Source organism: Crocodylus siamensis, chromosome 1 (assembly GCF_052110815.1).
Source record: "Crocodylus siamensis isolate JL-2025a chromosome 1, ASM5211081v1, whole genome shotgun sequence".
NCBI lineage: Eukaryota > Metazoa > Chordata > Crocodylia > Crocodylidae > Crocodylus > Crocodylus siamensis.
Window position 1 is genome coordinate 43,306,468 of NC_143395.1, and position 21,857 is coordinate 43,328,324.

The window sequence follows — 21,857 nt, forward strand, 5'->3', positions numbered from 1 at the left end:
CTTAAACAGGCATAAGGAGTCTGTGAAAGATGACTGGGATCAATCAGAAGTATGTGAATACCCACACTTACAATTAAAAGGGGGTCCATTCTTCCATTAAAAATGTGTAGGGGTCTGCAAATGAAAAAAGGTTGAAAACCACTGCTCTACAGTATTGAGGGCAACAAGTTTCTTTTATTAAATGTGCATCACAGGCCAGATTCTTGGGCATAAGTTCTGAAGTACTCTGAAAAGGCATAAGTGGGATTCAAGAGGTGAATAAACCTTATTCAGGTCTTATTGACAAGGACAAATTTATTTACAATGCACCGAGCAAGAGAGATGGAAAGCAAAGCTGGAACGTAAAGCTCCCACATGTGCTGCTGTGTACACTTCTTACAAGGTGCCGCCTTGGGGAAATCCAAGGAATTCTTTCTGTACCTGCCTCTGATGGTCAAAAAGCACCAACCAGCCTGGCAGGGAGCTGGGCAGCTTGTTCACCTCTAAGGATGGGGTACAAGATATTGTTTCCTGCAGGATCAAAGCTGGGTGGGCTGATGCTCCCTAGGCAACTTAGCAAGCTTCTGAGGACAATATAAAACAGTGACATCATGACCTCAGTAACAAACACCAGTTTTCATGTGATTTGTAGAAGAAACATTTACCCTGCTAATTAGTTTATGGTGTGTGGCAGAGTTCCTTCTAGGTCTCTAACATAACGTGGATAGTAGCTGTGTACATTGTTATAATTAATATTTATGAACATTTCCCAATTTTCAATAGAGGGGAAAACAACTTTAATGAAAAATAGCAAAATATTGGAAAAGTGAGATTGACTTGGTTGTAGATTTGATTTAAAAATGTGATGAGTCATATTTTTACTATTTTTCAAAATGTTTGAGGATCGGATGCTTTAAAAAATAAAAATTTTCTGAGGTAAAATTATCTCTATCTAAAATCCCTGATAGATCAAAATTAGGTTTATTCGATTTCTTCTTGTATAACTCAGTTCAACTCCTAGTCTTTCTATTCTAGTGGAATTTGAAGATTCCCAGTTTTTCAATATATATTTTGATCCCATATTAAAATATAAAATATTTCTTCTCTCTTTTGTCTGCTTAGCTTTCAAAATCATCAGAAAAAGTTGCATTGAAACAAGAGCAATGAAACATCATTTATTCAAATCTGAATATATTTTTCCATTTTTTAAGTTATTTACTAATCTAACTTTGTCCAACATGTTTTTTACAGCATGTTATGGTTCCAAATAGTATTTGTGAATAATGTACTAGCTGTGGATTTATCTTTCAAATATGCTTGTTAAAAGACTATTTTATATGCTTTCATTTGACATCTGCATTTAAGTGTCCATTCTGTATACTGCTAAATACAAAACTCTCCCTTCCCAATGGAAGGGAATCACCGCAGTAAATGAAACCCAGGTTTTATTTTCTATTGAAAACTCTGTTTGCAGTCACTACATAACTTTCATCAGGTGGTGGTTTCCTCTGGCTGCCAGGCTGCAGAAACTTCTTAATTGTAGGGATGTTACATATCCTTGTTTTAAAATCCTAAAATGGGAAATAGTACAATTCTGAAGAATCATTGACATTTTTTGCAAAAACTAATTAAGATAAATGTCTGGAATCTGACTGAGCTCCAGTTAATGAGATTCTGGATGAGAGACACATCTGTCCCATTCTTTTCCAAGTAGATATGGAGATAGGAAGCAATTTTTAGTGTAATAATATTTCTTTTCAAAATGTTCTTCTTTCTGGCCATTTGTGTTTTTCATTGCCCAATATCTCCAGAAGACGGGCAGGGACAGATGTTAAGAAAGGACAGCAATGCCATTGCACCCTATCCTTTTAGTTGTGCAGAGAAAGGGCAATGAACTCTCTGAGCTCAGTGGCAAGTCAGCATACCTCCTGCTGGAGCTCCCCATGTGCCCTGCACTCTCAGGCTGCCTATACATGTGCTGGTTCATATTCTAATTAAAGTGAGTCAGAGCAGACTCGATTAATCAAGTTTGCTCTGCATTCTAATTAGAATGATTCAGCATGGCCTCATTGTCACATGTATATGACCTTATGGATTTAAAAATGGCTGCTGGAGCACTTTATCTAAACCTTGTTGAGTAAGGTTTAGATAAAGCATCCCATGATCATTTTTTAAACCTGAGGGGGCTTTATATGGATGATGGTGAAACATTTTAAGTAGACTGGCTCTCCAGGAACCGCTCTAATTAAAATACCTCCCCTCCAACCCCTGATAGGTACCCTCTGTATTTACATATTGATTGGTGCAGGATCTGGCTGCAGTCCTTGCTTTTATGCAGCTCTGGTGCCCAAGAGGTGACTTGCTTAAACCCTCCTTTTCCCCTGCCACTGGATTCAGTACCTCCCCTGAGCTCCACATCTCTGCAAAAGCGGATTGTCCTAGACAGAGCTCAGATGGTTCAGCTGGTAAGTACAGCAGACAGGCAGAGCTCAAAAAGCGCAAAGTACATGCACCACACAACTGACTGGGGTGTGTCTGGAGCCTCTTTGCCTCTGTTCTGGATTTGTCCATGGGCTGGAGAATATATTGCCTTCAAAGGGTAGTATCTGTATACTGTCATACTGGATGAGTTTCTAGGTCCATTTATTTCAGCATTCTCTCCAACAGTGGCTGGAACCAAACACTTCATAGGAAGGCTTCAGTGGACTGATATAGAATAATTTGTTCCACTTTTTAGGGCTCTTTCTTGTTTCTAACAGTTATAGTTGCCTATGCCCTGAAATATGAGCTTTAATATTTATCAAGAATTAAGAATATTAGCTATTATAATTGTGGATGGAGTTGTTATCTATATAAATGTCAAATTCCTTTTTCAATATTTCTAGTTCTTGTTTAAATGACCTTCCAGAGCAAAAAGTTTCACAGTCTAATTATGCCTTGTGTTAAAGCATTTTAGTTACATAATTAATTTTGAATTTGCCACCTCTTAATTTAATTGTAATATCCTTGTTCTTTTGTTATGAGACAGGGGGAAGAGAGGCTTTTGACTTTCTTTCTTACAGGGACTGCATACATAAAACCTGGTTAGTCTAATTTCTGAGTGAACTGGTTTTCAATTCAGTTTACATATTAAATGAATGGTGAATAGCATTACCCCAGCTGTGCATTTCCTTGTCCTCTAATGACAGTGAAACAAAACAAACATGATAGAATCATAGAAAATAGGTTTGGAAGGGATCCCAGGAGGTCATCTGGTCCAGTGTTTTTCAGCTGGTGGGTGGTGACCCAAAAGTGAGTTGCAAGAATATTTGAAAGGGTCACAAGCAAGTCGCAGGAAAATGCATGAACGCCCAGGTTTCCCTTTGCAGGCTGACAGCCTTCCAGCCTGAAAGGGACTGCTTGGGATGACTGGAGGCAGCAGGCACTCATGCATCTGCATGCATGGGAGCAGCCTCAGCTCCTGGAAACAGGTAAGTGTATCGGGTGCGGGGGGTTGGAGGTCCAGGGGACTGTCCAGAGGGCTGGGGTGTGTGCCTGCAAGTGCTGGGGAAGGTGGCTGGGCACAGGGCTGTGGCAGGGCAGAGGGAGTGGAGAGAAGGGAGAAGGGGGTGAGGGCAGTACACAGCAGGAAGCTGTGTGCCTGGGCCAGTGCCCATCCATAAAGGGGCCCTTACTTGCTGCTCAGGGATTGGGACAGAGGCATCCCTCACTGCTTGTGCTCTGGCCCAAGTGGGATGGGGGCAGTCAGGGCAGCCTCCTGCAGGGGGGGATGTGTATGCAGGGAACTGCAGGTCAGGAGTGAGGGGCCCAGCATAGCCCAGGGGGGCAGAAGACTGTGGGTCAGGCACCAGCAGGGCCATGGGTTGTAGGTCAGGACAAGCCATTGATCTTGGCAAATGGGTCCTGGTATGCAAAAAGTTGAGAACCACTGATCTAGTCCAATCCTCTGCTCAAAGCAGGACCATCCCCATTATCTCTTGGTCTTAATGTGATCATTCTGAAGGCACTAAGGTTGGCCAGTAAAGTCTGCTGACAGTGAATACATTGGATTCCAGGTATTCTTTACCTGTAATAGTGGGAATTTGGAGAGAACTGTGGACACTTTTTCTTCTACCATCAGTATAGCTTCAATCAGTTGGACATCTGCCCAGGTGAGTTGGTTTCCAACTAGAAACTCTGTTCCATGATCTTTTAAAACCTACAGAATGCGAGGGAAATTTTGCAAATATAGGTAAGTTATACTATGGTTAAATTCAATTAAGAATATTAAGGACAAGTATGGATATAAGAGTTATGTTTTAATGGTTTTTACATAGTTAGGTTATCTACCATATTATCAGAGGTCACGACACCCAAATAATAGAATCGTTATAATTCTCCATGTATAGAATCTACTTATTGAAGAGTCATCTTAAATTTGTTCTCCTCCCTGCCTTTCCCCCCCCACCAATGCTGTGGTGCATGGGGTGCAAGCACTCGGAGGGGTAAAGGGGAGCAAGGTCCACCCCCTCCTGCTTCCCTCTCCACTGGCTGCCCCCATTTCCCCCCACCTCTGTCCCCCAACTTGTCACCTTGGCTGCCTGGACTCCTTTGCCAGGCAGCAGCAGCCCCATCCCTGGTCAAGCTGCAACAGCAGCAGTTCCAGCTCTGCCTCCAGCTCCATATTGAATTAATTAAATGTATTAAGTTAACTGTCCTTTCTTTCCTCCTAGTATTATTAAACAACTTTAAAACATAAATCACCTTTTCATAGACTGGGAAGTACCTGGCTGTAGCCCTTTCATTTATTAAAGCCAGATTTTTCTCCTGTTCCTCAGGTGAAAATTTATGGTGGACTCTGATCAAGTCTATCAGATCTCTTGTCCCTTCCACGTACATGTCAATCCTGAAGAAAACAGAGAAAAACACTATTTTCAGCTTTTCATTCTACCTTAGAATAATTGAACTGGTTTTTACAGAATTTAATTTTGTATGATCAATCAACTCATGACAAACTCTGTGGGCATGTCTTCACAAGACCTAAATGCACATTAGACTAAGTCTACTGTGCATTAATGCATCATGCAAAAAGCGGGCTAATGTGCTAATGCACAGTAGACTTAGTTGAATGCGCATTAAGCATCGCAAAAAAGTTAATCTGTGCTAAGGCACAGTAGCGCCAATTATGGAGCACTAAATTAGTACCTGCTATTACAGGTTTTGAACATAATGTGCCATAATTATGGCAAATTAATGAACATGTAGGTGTGTCCTCTCTGAGTGCCCCAGAACCCCAAGCCCTTCATACTGCTCTGCTGCTTGTTCTTGGGGAATATACTAGATTTTCCCTTTCCCATGTCAACAAATCTCCCTAGCGTCTACCAAAGGTTTTAGGGCGTTTTTTTCTTTAGCATGCAACTGGCTATTATATGAGTTTAACACTGCTCAATGGGCAAATCTACATGTTCATTAATGTGCAGTGCCTACTACGCATTAAATTTAGTACTTGTATAATTAAGTACTAAATAAATATGCAGTAGGCTGCCGTATTGCACATCAGCACGATTGCACGCTTTGTGTGGCGCTTAATGCACAGTAGACTAATACTACTGTGCATTAGCATATTAGCATGGGCCCTGTGTCTCCCAACAAGATTTCTTAACATGAACTAGCTATTAACTAATCAAAGTAGTTACACATATCAATAAACCAACTTGATGACCTGTTAATTATGCAAACTCAAAAACATGAAGCCTATCTTATATTGAACACCATGTCACTTACATTTATGCACATTTTACAAATGAACATAGCTTGTTATTAGTTGTTGAAAGAAATCAAACATGAAGTCCAGTTTGGGGAAATATCCATGTAAGCAGTGTCCCCCCCCAAATTACCCACCACCCACCTGTGCACCCTGTGACACAGCTTTTATTATTTTTAATATAAATGAAGAGCCTTGCCAACGGGATGCCTGCCTGCATCTGTTATTTTGTATATAATATATAAAACAGCAATGCTGTTGTTTCTATTCTGCTATTACCCTATCACCATAAGCTTTAGCAGCACTATTGTAAATGTCAGAGGAGAGCCCTAGTCTACCAAGATGTGTTCTGACTATTAAGGACCCATGTCCATGCCCCCATTCTCAGTAGTCTGGCTAATATCCCTTTTCCCCTCTAGGCCAACATACCTGACTGAATTACATCTCCTGTGCACATAGAGAAGGAATCCTTGCTACTGCAGACAGCAGCAAAGCTATTTCACTGTGCAACTTCTATGTGTCTCTTTCACAGGGCATGGGAAAATGACTGCTGGATCTTACAGGAGTTTCTTTGGCCTCAGTTCTGAACTGCCCCCTTCTGGCGCCAATTAGACACTGGCCTGTAGCTAAAAAAGGAAGTACAGAAAAACCCAGGACAATTGCATGGGTCTGGGAAAAGATTCCAGTTTAAACAGTTTTGAGTCTTATAGGGTCTTCCGTTTTCCCTCCCCCCTGCTCCATGCTCTCTCTCACTGGTTCTTCACATCCTGCTCTGTGCTCACTCCGTGCAAACACACACAAAATAGATCATTATTTTCTATGATATACACAGTGATTCTACAAATGGGCCCCAAAGTCCCCTTCTGTTGCCACATTAGACAGTTCCCGGCTTCTACAGACTAAATATATATAATTCCTCATAAGGCATGTCAGGACTGTAGATATTTTCCAATATGAGCATTTTTCTGGCTTTTCCAAGTTTCATCTTGGATAGTTGTAGTCAAATATAGTGAAACCTATGTCTGTGTGATAGGCACTAGGGCAAAGGAACACTTGTCCTTGGTTCAGACTGCTGAGAGAGGACTATCTGTGTGTGTCTACCCAGGAAGATGGAGGTGTGATTGTAGCATAGGCAGGTAGAGATATGCTAGCTTTAATATGCATGGGTAGCATGCAGAACCCAGGATGTGACAGCAGGGACCTAAACACAGACTAGAAACCACAGCATAAGGTGGTGTTCCGTGCCCCTCTTGTGGTGAGAAGAAACAGACTCTTATTCTTTCCACATTCTTCATTTTCAACCCCAGCCAGGGCAGGCATGATACTGAACGGTGTAGGTGTACAAGTTAGTGTGATGAAAAGGACAAGCAACAAGAGGGAATCTGAATCATTAGCACAGGCATTAAATTACTCCTACCTATGCAGCAGAGCCAAGAAGTGGAATCTAGAATCAAATGTCTCATACATAAACACCAAAAGTACATTGTGTTATCCAGTGGAGGTTGCAATAGTGCCAAATACTAATGCATGGGTAACATGACCTTCGTATTACAAAATCCAGTTTTACATCCAAGCGTCCCTTTATCCCTTTGAATGACAATGTCACACAAGAAGTTTGTGTTCAGGCAATCATCTGCCAATTCTTTTTAGCACCACTGCTCCAGAGGATGGAGCCCCTCTAATCCTATAAACATGTCCATCATTCTTTATCCATAGATTTTAGGACCTTTTATTTGGTCAAACTGGAAGGCTTCCTTGAACTTAGTTTGCCAACTGATCCAGATCTGTCACAGTCCTAGTTATTATTTGTGCCTCCAACGTCTATGCAACATTGCTTTAACATGATTTTTGTTTTGTTTGTTAAGGATCATCATTTAATAAATGTGTGAGTTGGACAAAGGCCAAGATTCAAATGAGGTGAGATCTCATTAGAAACATGCTCAGTGATGATTCTCCATTGACAGTCACATTCCTATACCTCTCACTTGACTAGTTTTAAATCTAGGTAGTGTGCACCATATTGGACGCATCCCCAAGAGCAGGGGCATGTGGTTACCATCCCAGGGCTCTAGCACTGCACTGCTAATTTGCAGTATGGCAGGTGTTTTTCACACTGGGAGATTCCAGTGTCAAAAAAACCCGTGCCAGGAAAAAGCAGGCTGGCACATGTGGTGGCAACATGCTCCACTTGAAACCAGAGCCAGGCCAGCCAGAGCCCACGCCCCCAGATTGCTGCCACTGGAGCTCTGGGAGTTCCCCAGGACCCCAGGTATGGGTGCTAGGGCCAGCCCAGTTGCTGGCCTCAGCTTTCCCAGCCCCACCCAGAGCATTCTTCTCTGTGCTAACCCCATGTGCACAGCATGCACTGGGGCAAAAAGCAGAAGCACAAACTTGTGCTGCTGCTTTTTTCCCCTGTGACAACCGCAATCCCTGTGGCCATTGTGTGGTATCTGTGTAAAGTGATTTACAGCAATCTAATACTGATGCTATTGTCTTTGTCAAGTAACTGTCAAACTAACTGGATATTTTTGAAGATCCAGGCTGGATAAGCCCATGTTGATTGAAATGAACTACATTACTCTCCTTTAATTCTTACCTAAATCTTGTAACAGTCGAACCTCCATTTTGCCCTGGAATGCTGTTAGGCTGTATGCTGGAATGCTGGGTGATTCATTTTTTCTGTTATGCCCTATCAGCACTGAAAAAGCAAGTCCTAGGAAATGAATTTTATCCAACAAAAGAGTTGGAAGGAACCTCAAGGTTCATCTAGATCAGCCTCCCTACACAGATATAGGATTCTCTTTTACTAAAATCAAGGCTTCAAGATGAAAGAGTTATGCTTCCAGCATGCCTACAGCATTCTTTCTCAGAACAGTTTTGAAATTCTTCTAATGACCAGAGAGATGCCTGTAAGAATACATTTGATACATGGGCCTGCAGCCTGACACCAGGTTTATTTTAAACTACTTACCTTTGAAGGGGGGAAAAAAGGAATCTTTTGTTCTTGTCTGCTCTGAGCACTGACCTTGTCACTTCTCATCATGTTTGTAAGGAAATAGTGATTAATATTTGTAGAAAGTTTTCAAGCCCATCTATTTTTAGAGGGCATCGTACATTAACTCACAGAATCATATTTCTTATTGAATAAAAAGGCAACGCATTTAATATCTTTTGTTGTGTCACAACATTTTCTTCTTTCTCTTCCCTATATATAGTATAGGGAAGAGATATTAATATGTAGGGTAATATATATTACCCTATACATAATAAGGTTTCACATATGTATATTAAGGAAAGAGGTAACTGTTACAGAATACATGCAACCCTTTGGGTTGAAATTGCCAGTTCTCACAAGCTAAACAATGTCCTAGCTAGTTGCTATTTGTGAGAGAATTTTTTCAAGGAAAACTGCTGCAGATAGCGGCATTGATTACATGGACCTTGATCCTACAGTTTGCTTGCCATAGACAAAATGTTTGTGAGAACAAAGAACCACACTAAAATACCTAGGTTCCACACCTCAAAATGCAGGTGTGCACCCCTAATGGGCAACTTGCAGTCAGGACATGGCATGTAGAGTCTTTCTTTGTACTGTGCCAAGTAGTATTAAGTTGCTGGGGCTGTCATCTTCCAAATGAGATGTCTATCTCATACAGTGAGATTTTTCAAAGCTGCTCAAATCTCATTGAACTCAGTAAGAATTTGGCAGTTGACTTCATTAGAATCTTTGAATCCTATCACACTCAATAAAGGAACAATGGCACAAACATATAACCTGATGTTCCTGTCCAAATCTGGGAAATGGCATTCTACCACTCCAACATTTGACCTGAGAGGGGTCATCTTCATTTCCTAATCTTAAACTCGTGTACTTTGGAATGAACACATTTGCATTAGAATGAGTTATTAATACCATACAGGGCTCTCTCCTTCAGGTCCTTCCCATAAAGGTTGTGTTTTGCTGCTATGTAGCCAAGAATGGCTCTGGTCTGCACCATCTTCATCCCATCGATTTCTACCATGGGCACTTGTTGGAACAACAGGGCTCCATCTTGGGGAAGAAAAAAAATAGCATCAAGTCACTCAAACCCTATAGCATCACCCTGGAACCAAGAGGCATAATTTGTAGGCAACTGTTTTGGTCCTACACCTTCATCTATATATGTCCATGAGGTACACAGTGCTGCTTCAAGATGAGAGCTGGGTCCCAATATATTCATGTATGGCAGAGACACTGACATTCTAGTGTATAATGTGTAATTAATAAAGTATTATTACTGGTTGTGGGAAAGAGCATCTGGCTAAACAAAAATGGATTAGTGATATCTTTAACATGCTTGAAAAAGACTATGCCACATTTTTATTAAGGAGAGTTTATACAGTGTTGAGAAATGTTCCAAGTATGTTGCAGTTTGAGCTATTGAGGATTATAAATCACATTAGGAGATGGCTTTATTAGAGGCCATGAACAACCAAGGCACTTGACAGTGTTTTCTAGTGGCAGGCTGGAATGTCTCGGCTTGGGTCAAAGACAGGCCAGTGCTAGGACCCAGCAATTGCCACTGCTTCTCTCTGCCCATTTGCTGCAGCAGAGGGGAAGCTCCGCACCTCCAGAATACTACCAAAGCCTCCCAGCTCCATGGGGTGGGTCTAATAGCTCCATAGGCTGGATCTAGTCCACAGACCATACACTACTGATCCTTATCTAGGGCACAGGCAAACATTCACTTGGAGCAGCTTCAAAAGGAGAGCATGGAGCAGCTGTTGCACTAAATGCTATGTGTGAGCAAGCCTGTAGTGATATAGAGGAATTGGATCAGAGTTAAGGCTGGAACAATTTTGCTACATGACCTTTTGGATTTTTAAGTAGGTAACCCTCTATTAGCAGATGTCTTAACTCTTCATGAAAATACTCTTTTATATTCCCATAATATAACGCCATGGGGGCCAGCCTTTTTGGCAGGAGTGCCCAAAACCAGGTCCCATGTGCTCCTGGAGTGCCACTCCCATTTCCCTCCCCTGCCTGGACTCCTGCCTGATCTGTTGCTCTGTTTTCTGCTCCCTTCCCTATTAGATACTATGCTGCCTGTCCCCACCCTAATCTGCTGCATGTCACACAGGTTGCCCATGCCACTTGTGGCACATGTGCCACAGGTTACCCACCCCTGATATAAAGCATGACTCTCGGCTACCAAGTCTATCAGAGCACCAGCTGCTGCTGCAACTACTAAAATACCTCTTTATTTTCTAATTTTAACTATTTTAACCAGTCAGCTCTAGTTCACAGTAGGCTCAGCTACACATACATTAATGCACCATGGTTACAGTGCATTAAGTTTAGTACTTGGTTAAGCAAGTACTAAATCAATGCGCAGTAATTTGCACTACTGTGCAGTAGTGCTGACACAAAAGTTTTTAGTGATGCTTACTGCGCAGAAGCCTAATACTATTGCACAGTAACGTATCAGCATAGGTTTTTGCCCAGCACGCTACTGCGTGTTTAGCGTCTCATGTAGACACACCCAGTTTCTACAAGAAGTCTTGATTGTTCTAAATGGGGGTGCTCTTACCCTGCTTGCTGACTTAGTCTCAGGAGAAAGATATATCCACTAGAAGTATCCAGAATGCAAATGCTCCCTTCCCAACTGCTGATCTCTGCATCCCTCCCTCCCTTCTATCCCCTACAGGAGCTGGGAACAAGACATAGGCTACGTAGGTCCACCAATATTAGACATACCTTGCTAATATAATACACTTATAGCAATCCTAAATTAAAGAAAACTGGCCAAGTCACTGTAGCCTTACCCTGCAGTAACTTTTCATATTGTTCTCTTGTTTCCAGAAACTCTTCTACAAACTGGGAATGGAAGAACATAGAAAGATAGGTTACAATGTGTTGGGGATTATGGGTCAGGGTTAAATAGAAAACCTCATGTCACCAGTTCACAAATGAGACAAGTAATAAAGTCACCCTGACTCTCCCTAGCTTTGTGGCCTGGACCACCAAGAAGAAGCACATAGTGGAAAGGACTATTGTTTAGAATAACTGACAAATCTTCATCAGGTCAAACTTCCCTTATAATTTTTTATTCTAAGTAGAGCCTCACAAAGAAACATTTCAGTAATAGTAAATGGTGCCAGTGGGAAGTATCTTCTGCTAAGCTGTACTGCAGTCAGATCAGACTTTCATCACCACGCACAGTGTTCCAATTCATTTATTTTTCTTAACTGTTCCTAAAATAAATGTCTTTACCTTTATCTGCTCCACAGATGTCTCCTCTTGATCTTTTATTTTCTGAATGGGAAGCAGAGGGCAGCCTATGGCACAGCACAGGAGGCCAGAATATTTAGTTTTGCTTTGACTGCCAGTGATACACTGGCCTTGAGCAAATCACACAACATCACCTTAATTTTCCCATAAGGATGCTGATGCATGGGTTTTTCCAAAGAGGTTAGTGATCTATACTTCTTTACTACCCTTGATTGTATTAGGTACTTGAATTCAGAATGAATCAGTGCAGCTCGTCTGTCTTAAATGGAGCCATATCATTTTACACACCCATGAACCTGGCCACCAGTTTCTTATGGAGAGAGAAGATATCTTTAATGTTGGAAGGGTATATATTGGCCCAAATTTATTTCTAGTAAAAGGATATGTTCATTTCAAAGGAGTTTGATGTTCTTAGTCAATGGAAGTCCATAGTGTACACAGTTTGTTTCAATCTAAGTCTTTTCAGTTTTTATCAGTGGCAGTTTATAAATTGGGTAAGCAAGACTTGTTTTTAGTTTTTCTTTTTAAACACCTGATGCATCTCTTTTGTGTTTCACAAAACTTTTCCACCCATTAATCTTCCACATAAAGAATGTTAGTGTCCAATTACTTAGTGCTAAATTCCCATTCATCATTTTATTTAGATTTTGTACTCTCAACCCTCACAGCTACCATGGATCAGCTTCAAAAGGCAGCAGTCTCAGGCCCTTACATCTAGATGTTTAATAATTGCATTATTTCCACAACTTAAAATGCTTACTATTTAATACATTCATAAGATTGTACTATGATAACATAATCCCTTAACTATGAATCAGCCCAAGTAAGAAGTAGATTATGGTGCATCTAGGAACAGCATATTTGCTAAGTAGGTTAAAGAAGGTGGGTGAAGTCATAACAAGCTGATAAATTAGAACCAAGGTAAGAAAATAAAATGTAGAAATGTAGACACAAGTGGAATGTGAAGTGCCTTCAGAGAGACAAAGAAAAGCCAGTGAAGAGATCAAGCAGAGGGGAGTGATCAAACATATCATTTAAACAGGCAGAAGCATTTTGAATAGACTGTAAATGTAGGGGGGGAAAACAAACAATAAATTCTCAACTGTGCCCAGCTCTTTAGAGTGCCATCATTTTGACTAGAGGTAGAACAGTGGACCCTATTGATAATGACATAACTGAGGCAGTGTTATGAGTTATAAGTGTTGACAGTGGGAGCCACCCCTACTGCTTCTGGGTGCTGGCTCCAGCTAGGCTGCAGCCCCATGCCTGTGCCCTGCCATCAGTGCAGAAATCTGGCAGGGCATGTGCCCCTCAATGCCCACCCCATGCGTCGCCAATGGATAATGACCTGGACCACATTTTGAGAATCAGGCACCTAAATCCACACCCAGGAAGTTCTCTCTCTTCTGGGACTGCCTTAACAGCTAGGCAACAGGGTCATGCTATCATTCTTCCTTGCTCTGCTCAGGGGTGGATAGTGGCCCCATCCCAGCCCTTGGGCAGACTAGAAATATTGGTTTGAACCTTAAACTGAGAAAGGTATTCAACCCCAGCCTGTAACTTCCTGGATAAGTGCTTCAGTCACCAAATTATTTTATATATGTTCACTTTTCCCTGCATTTGGAAAAGAGGGAACTATGCTCAGCTCTTGCAAAGAATTCACATAGTCACAGACCCTCAGGAAAGGAATCTCAGCTCTGGATCCCAAATGGAGAGACATTTCCATACAACATCCAATCAGAGTGGGATTTCAGACACTGCCCTCTGCTTAGCTTTTCCTATTGATTAGGGTTAAGCAGCTTCCTGCTCAGTGACTGGGTTTTGGATTTAACTAGTGGAGCCAGCCATCTCTGTTAGGCAATGCAGTGTTGTAGATACCCAGCGTTGTAGACACTTTATCATATCCAGCATAAGCTTCCTAACCCACAGAGTAATTAAATTCTGGAACCACCTTCCAATGAACATAGCAGGGAGAAAACCTACTAGTAACTAGTTTCAAGATGGGGCTCGGTAAGTTTATGAATGGGATAGGGATGCATATTTGACTGGTCAAATATCAGTCAAAAATTGTAAAAAAATTGCCAGTAGGTCCAAGTAATACACAGGAAAAGCACAAATTTTCGATTAAGAAATGTGTCAAAAGCAATAAAATATCACATTTCTGTCAAGAAAACTACAAAAAAATGTAGTTTATTTGTAAAATTGCTGTAATCTTTGACAGGTCAAAAATGCACTCGATTGCCCAATCAATTGACAATGGTTAGTTGACCGGCTTGCCATCCCTGGAATGGAATTATATAATCTGGCTGCCTATGTCAGCAAAAGACTGGACTCAGTGGCTCAATTCTTTTTCCAGTCCTCTGTTTCTAAGCTATGAGCTAAATACACAAAAGTCAAGGTAATGACTTTCTGATTAGGAAAAGAAAATTGAAAAAGCCTTACACTCAGTTCTTATGCCTGGCTGGTACTACATGAATCATTAACACATTGATAAGACCTTCAGCTCTATCACGATAGCGGAAGCTGCATATTTAAAAAAAAACTGGGGATGATAAACCATTTAAGATTTTTCTTAGCCAAAACTATTGAGTTCTTTGTGCCTCTGTTTCCAAACTTCGGCTCTAGCAATAGTGTTTACTTCTCACCTGCTCTATAAAACCTTCAATTCCTCCTAACAAAATTGCACTTAAAAAGAGCTTTTGCCCTCTGGTGACAGAGGGAGTCTCTGAGCAAACCACAGCACCTATATGAAATGTTGTGCTGAAGTATCCAACTCCAAGCTACAGAAGGAATCCAGTATAAAATATACTGTCAGTCAGCAGTATATTTAATAATAACAAATAAAATCTATTTCTACATTTTTAGAAATGTAGATTTGGGTAAAATTTTACCCAATTTTAAAATGACTTTTTCTCAGCTTAAACTCCACAACAACTATCTTTTCTATATTTGTGTGTGAACTGCCATTAATTCTATAGGTGACATGCAAAGGAACAACACAGTTCAGCTTATAGTTTTAAACTTCTGTCACTGTATTTACTTAAATTTGACCATTAAAAAAAGTCTTGCTTGTGTTCAAAGCAGAAATTGAAGTGTCTTCTACCCTGTCTTCTATAGTCATACGACTCAGAGCTCTTTTTTTGTAATAAATAAATACAATTCTGGAATAAATTCAGCCAGACATTCTGTCTGAAGCCATTTGTTTTCTTTAGGACTGAAGACCCAACCTCAATCCCAGCAGCTGCCAGCAGCCATCGGATTGATTCCATTCGTCCCCTTCCATTGAAATAATAAAGTTTGGGTTTCCCAGCCATGAGTGAGCTTCTGATTGCCTGGGGGAAAAAAAACAAAAGGAGAAAAAGCTTGAGGGAGAGATGGAGGGGGGGAAATCCACATTTAAAGTAACATTTTTACTACAGGCTACAATAGGTAGTTAGCTAATCTGCACTTGATAGGCATTGTTCACATTCACTGAACTGTTATATATATACAGGTTACAAGGGTGGGCGGATGAGAATAGGATGGGCTTCAACACAGACAAGTGCAAGCTGATGCACCTCAGGAGGAACAACCGGCACCATACCTACAGGTTAGGGAGCTCCCATCTTGTCAGCACGGAGGCGGAAAAGGATCTGGGGGTCATCACTGACTCCAAGATGAACATGGGCCGGCAGTGTGGGGAGGCAGTTAGGAAGGCCAACCGCACCTTGTCGTGCATCCACAGATGCATCTCGAGCAGGTCCAAGGAGGTGATCCTCCCCCTCTATGCGGCACTGGTCAGGCCTCAGCTGGAGTACTGTGTCCAGTTCTGGGCACCGCACTTCAAGAGGGATGTGGACAGCATAGAGAGGGTCCAGAGGAGGGCCACTCGTATGATCAGGGGGCAGCAGGGCAGGCCCTATGAGGAGAGGCTACGGGACCTGAACCTGTTCAGCCTCCAAAAGAGAAGGCTGAAGGGGGATCTTGTGGCCTGTTATAAACTAGTCAGGGGGGATCAGCAGGCATTGGGGGAGTCCCTGTTCCCGCGAGCACCGCCAGGAGTGACCAGGAATAATGGTCACAAGCTGGCAGAGGGTAGGTTTAGGTTAGATATCAGGAGGCACTACTTCCCGGTCAGGGCGGCTAGGGTTTGGAACCAACTTCCAAGAGAAGTGGTGCAGGCTCCTACCCTGGGGGTATTTAAGAGGAGGTTAGATGCACATCTTGCTGGGGTTGTTTGACCCCAGTACTCTCTCCTGCCATAGCAGGGGGTCGGACTAGATGATCTGCTCAGGTCCCTTCCGACCCTAGAAACTATGAAACTATGAAACTATCTATGTCAAGTTGCAACTACTATTATTAATATAGATTCTTTTACAGTAGCAACTGCAGGCTGAAGTGCTTTAAAAATAAGAGAAGGTACTTGCCCAAAAGAATTTAAACCTAAGAACTGTCCACAGAAATAAATAAAAAGAGCCAAAACATTTCTTGGAAGTAACTCTAAATAAAACAAAGACTTGCCATACACTATTCAGTTTGACCACAGCAAAGCACAGACTCTACATATTCTGTTCTGAAAATCAAATTATTGTGGGATTTTCCACTGAAAGATTTTTACTGTTGCCAGGAACTAGTGTAAAGAATCAGCTTATGCTGCCATATCTAGAGAGGATTATCTCCACCACCAAAATGATTTTGGGGGGTGACTGTACCTGAGGTCTGACCTGGACCCACCTCTACCTGTTTGTTTTTCAGCACTCCCTGCTAACACACTGTAACATGCATAAGCACTCAGATTGCAGCCCCAGGATGTACAGTCACTTTTTTATAACCCTTAGTAAAATGAGCTTTTAAACATCAAACTGCTCATCAGAATGATGAGAAATGTATATTTTTTGGGACCAATACAAACTTCATCCTTCTACTAACCGCAGAAAAAGAGTCCAACGTATTTTGATCTGGCCACTACATCTACCTGTTCTCTCAGTGAACTCTCGAGCTCAGTGAATTCCATCTGTCGTTTCAACCCACTCTTAGTCGCTCCTTCCACTGTCCTTTTGCTCCCTACCAGCAGACTTGTGTTCCCTGCAGACTGTTTCCCAACACCTATCAAACTAGGAAAAAGTTATGTTAGCTCTAGTAACTAAGCTCTTATTAATCTCACTAAAAAGAAACTTCAAACAGCTGGGGATTAAAAGAAATCTGCTTTCTTTGGGTTGCAAGACTAACCTGCAAGTCCTTGCTGTGCACCAGCTCTTAACCTTCTTAAACAAGGAAATGTGTCTCAGATAATGAGACTTTGGATCTGCTCTCCATGGGAGGAGTCTCCAGTCATACCACGTACAGAAGAGGGGTTTCCATTTTTATTCAAGAATTAATCCAGTGCTTTGGCTTCTGTTTGACTGCAAGGATATTTCCTTGTCTCTGTGTTACAGTGTAAAATGATATTCTGGATGTGACAGCTGTTTTCATAAGGGATACTTATGAAAAATATGAGATTATTTACCTTTGAGTTTTTAGTTTCTCTCTTCTGAGCACATCTAAGCAGGTGTTAATTCTTGGTTGTGTATTACCAATTCTCTGGTTCAAGGGAGCTTTGTTATCTTGTTCTATTGCATTGATGACAAATTACCTTTTGAAGGGGGTTTAGGGGGTTGGTTTGTAGGTGAAGGGTTTGTGGTTGTATTGTGGAGGGGGGTTGTGAGTGTAGGGTTTGTGGAGGGCATCTGCCACACACCTGTAAACCCCCCTCCCCATGGTGTATAGCCTGTGTTGCCAGCAGCAGCAGCAATAGTGGGCCTTTGGGGTGCTCATGGCCCAATGCAAGCAGAGCCTCCTGGTGGTGTGTGGCACTGCCTGGGACCTGGGGGCCATATGGAGCTGGCCTGGTCCACTGGCACATGCTGACAATGGGCAGCTCCTGCCTGCAGTGCCAGAAGTCCCTGGTTCCCGGGAGGCTGCGTGCCATGGGGGGTGGGGGACAGTGGGGGACCTACCCCTCCCACACAGTCCCCCCGACCCTCACAGTCCCCCTATATCCACACACAGTTCCCCCACGTCCTTGCTTACCAGGGACAGGGAGTGGGTCTCAGCCAGCTCTGAGCCACTGCTGCTAACCATGCCCTGCTTCCATTTCCTCCGGTGTTGGAGCAGCAGGGGCATGCAGCAGGCATGGAGATGCTCTCTACAGGTGCTAGAACACCTCTTTGGTGGACCTAACCTCCAGTTGCTTCGAGGCATGCTCCAGGAATGCTCCCTGCACTGCTTTTTTCTGGCATGTTTTCTTTTGATACTGGTATCAAACAGAGTCCAGGCTGCATAGTTGCAGTGTGGGGAACATTTTTTTTTGTGGTATGCCTCCTGTGGCATTGAAAATTTGTTTGAGATGCTGAAACAGATGCATGCTTGCTCACGTGGATGCAGCCACGGAGGCTAAAGGGGAGATTAGGGGAGTGGTGTGTGTGTTTGCATTTGCACAAGGCAAAGCTTCTTGTAATATCCATTGTTCACAAACTGTAGTAGGCGCTTCTGATGAAAGGGCTCTGTAAATTATGAGCAATAGATCTATGCAAGATAAACTAGTACTAGGGAATGCAACCATAACTCTAACACAAGCTTGTGTACTGTCTGGATTTTTGTTCTTGTTTGGGGGGGTTTTTTTGGCCATTAGATACCAGCAAATCAATGACCTGCTTCAGGTAATGGTGTTTGGTGTGGGAGAATACCACCCCCATAAATACTAGATGTGCCATTTCATAGTTAGAAGGTGCAATGGCATGGAGCTGGCATTGATGCTAGCTACAAAGGTGACTTGTCTACTGGAGACATGGGATCAATCTATGATGAACAAAATTTGAGATGACAGCACACATTCTGCATTACTCTGACCTTTTAGCAGACCTTCTGGTCTGGCAGTAGTGGACTGCTCTGAAGTGAATTCAAATGGCCATTGATGAGAGTTGTAGGTCTATCATGTTCACAGAATAAACTGCCATTGATGTAGTGAAACTGGTCTCCTGGAACCAGGAGATTCTGGCAGGTACAACACATATACTTAAGATGATAGACATTGCCTTGTCCCCTCATGACCAGCTCACTAGCAGGAATAGACTGTCCACAAGCACTGCAAGCACCACTATTTCCAAATAACCTGATGTAGTTGTTTTTGCACAGGATCATGCCGCTCTTGGGCCTTTCCCCCTCAACAAAAACTCTGCTTTGACACACTCATTTTTCACTGTGTTTTGGCGCACACTCAACTGAAGTCCCTTGGGCCTGAGACCTACCAAACTATGAGACACTACGCATTTTTATTACAGCGTCCCTACAGTCAGTAGAAGCAAGGTGGCCCTTTTGTGCCTACGATGAGCCAGTGCTATTAGCATATGGAGGTTCTTAATACTTTGAACGGGAAGAGATTGTGGTCTTAAGAACAGAAAGCAAACTGTATACTCTTACCAGAATCATGTTTGCACCCAGACCTGTTACTTAGGGTTCAAATCCACACTCATTACTCATGCTTACTAGTACTTACTCTTAAATTGGTTCTGATGAAGCTGATTCAAGCTACATAAGTTATTAGTCAGTAGGGCTAAAAATTTCAGCAATCTCCTATTTCTTCTGGTAGGGGCATCACAGTAGCATGTATAACATTTGGGTAGTGAAGCTAAGATTTCTGTCACCAGAAGGACTTTACTGAAAGCATCTCCTTGGACAACATGTTGAGAGACACTGCAGTCTGCTGAAGGGAAGGCTGGAGGTACTTGAATGTGTTTGCTGTTTTCTTCTATGTTCTCCACTGGCCATCCTCCCAGCCAAGTTTCCATTTGCTTTAGAAAGTTGCAGAAACTAAGGACTGCAATATATTCATTTAACAGTCATAAAATCATCAAGGCTACCTAAAGTCCATTAATAATTACCACAAAAGAGCTGCACTAAAGTATGCTTCAGGTGTCAGCTTTTTGGTCGGTTATTAGGTATTAGAGAACTTGTAAACAGCAGTGACCTTCGGACTTGCTTTCTTCCTTGGCTACGTAAAAGGTTTGGTTTAAATATTGTGGGTTTTATCAACTGGAGTCCAAATGGAGGCAGGCCTACGTGGCACTGCAGTGGGGAATGCTAGCTCTGCAATTCCCATCCTGCCTCTTTGTCCCCACCTCCTCTTCCACTACACTCTGAAGGTTCCCTAGCCAAGGAGGCTGAAACATGTGGAGACTGACCCTACAAACTTTCCTTGGAATGATACTTAGGACAGGTGAGCTCAGTTAGGACTGCAAAGGAAAATAAAACAAAACTGAAGTATAGCAGTATTCAGAAAAGCCATTATTCCCAAGCCCATAAATGATCCTACACATCAGCTTCTTTCTGCACCTGTGAAGTTGACACAGATGGTCTGTGGTCTCAGGGATGGTAGTTTAACAACATTTCCTCCTGCATCCCCCAGAATTATTCCAAAAGCTCCTGTTCCTCTCCATCTGGGACAGGTAACACAGCAACACATAAAATAGATGCTGCATATTCAGTCCTGAAGCCTTGGGCACATATTACATTTATAGCACTATACATGATCTTACAGCACTACAGAAAGCTAGTGTGCATACAGTCACACTGTCTGCAGCACTACATAGCAGGCAGATCCACCACAAAATAGCACTCTTTTTGTAGTACTACAAGTGATCATGTGTTCAAGGCCTGAAAAATATCCATGGGAGGGGATTAAGGCTGGGGACAGGAAACTGCACACCTCATATATACAACTCCCCTTCTCTCGGCAGAACACATTTATTTCTTTCAGATGATAATCTGCATTTTCCCATGAATATTTTTCATAAAGATTGTTAAAAGACAACCTGTAAGCCACTGAGGCAGCAGCAGACCTTTGCCAGCTGGCTAAGTATCCCAGAATATTTCAGTTCTAAGGACAATATCTAGCACAAGTCAATTTTCCCAGATTTCCTGGAACTCCAATCATGGGAAGATAGGTTAGATCAGCATCAAACTGCAAAACCACCTGTCTGAGGAACTGCATCCACAAGAGAGAAAGTTCAGCCAGCAGCAAAATTAAGAAAAAAATGACACACCACGTATTCACATTCTTATTAAAAGAAGAGGGGAAAAAAAGAGACCCCTCCCAAACTGAAGTTACAACCAGCATTAGATAGATGGCAGCAGTGAGCCAAGGTAGAGGAGCCCAAACCACCTCCTTTTGAAGATGAAGTCAAAACACTTCAGTCATGTTAGTGAGTCCAGGTTATTTAAATGCTGACCAGCACTATACAGGAAGGGTACTTGCTCCCAGTATCATTGCCAGGGAAAAAACACCTCTTCTTCACAGCAGCATCTCTCTTCCTAATCCACAGCTGTTAGACAAGATGAACAATGTGGGGTGGAGACGCGGGTGGGAAGGAGGCTTATTTGTGAACTGAGGATACTTAGACACAGTTACAAATATAGAACCCCATGATACCAACATAAAAAGCAGTGTTTCAAAGCATATTTTACCTGGCTTGATTGTTTATAGCAATACTTGGAGTTGTTCTCTGGATTCTTTTTTTTTTTTTTGGCAGAACCCGAGTGAAAACACCACACGTTTTGGAGCAAGACATGCGTGTTAGCTTCTGCTCCTACCTAAAGCCTTGTTTGTGGGAGAGTAGTAGCAGAATTAGATTTGGTTTCAACCTAGACTTAGTGGGCTTGTTTTAGGAAACGCATGTAATTTGTTTTGCCAGAGCTGTTAGGGACAGTTTATTACCTAAGCTCTTACGTCCACTTAATTCAAAAACTGTTTCCAGTTTGAAGAGAAAGGCAGCCTCCACATGTGGGCTGCAAGACAGCTTTGATCAACAAATTCAAGACACTACTACCACATAAGAATCAAAGAATTTG

General features: G+C 42.2%; 1 protein-coding gene and 1 pseudogene across 2 annotated transcripts; both read right to left on the reverse strand.

Moving 5' to 3' along the window:
* Positions 1-1,139: 1,139 nt before the first annotated feature.
* LOC149872753 (glutathione S-transferase A4-like) lies at positions 1,140-20,901 on the reverse strand. Of its 2 annotated transcripts, XM_090033567.1 has the most exons (8): positions 17,202-20,901; positions 16,948-17,086; positions 15,221-15,325; positions 11,528-11,579; positions 9,641-9,773; positions 4,723-4,864; positions 4,046-4,177; positions 1,140-1,550 (listed from the first exon to the last, which is right to left on the reverse strand). In XM_090033567.1, the coding sequence occupies exons 2-8, from the start codon at positions 16,984-16,986 to the stop codon at positions 1,425-1,427; spliced, it is 729 nt and encodes a 242-aa protein (XP_089889693.1). In that variant the 5' UTR covers positions 16,987-17,086; positions 17,202-20,901; the 3' UTR covers positions 1,140-1,424. The 2 variants fall into 2 exon arrangements, with proteins under 2 accessions (XP_089889693.1, XP_089889702.1); XM_090033576.1 differs by lacking the exon at positions 16,948-17,086.
* On the reverse strand, positions 18,864-19,151 carry LOC149872754 (LIM domain transcription factor LMO4.2 pseudogene; annotated as a pseudogene).
* Positions 20,902-21,857: the final 956 nt, after the last annotated feature.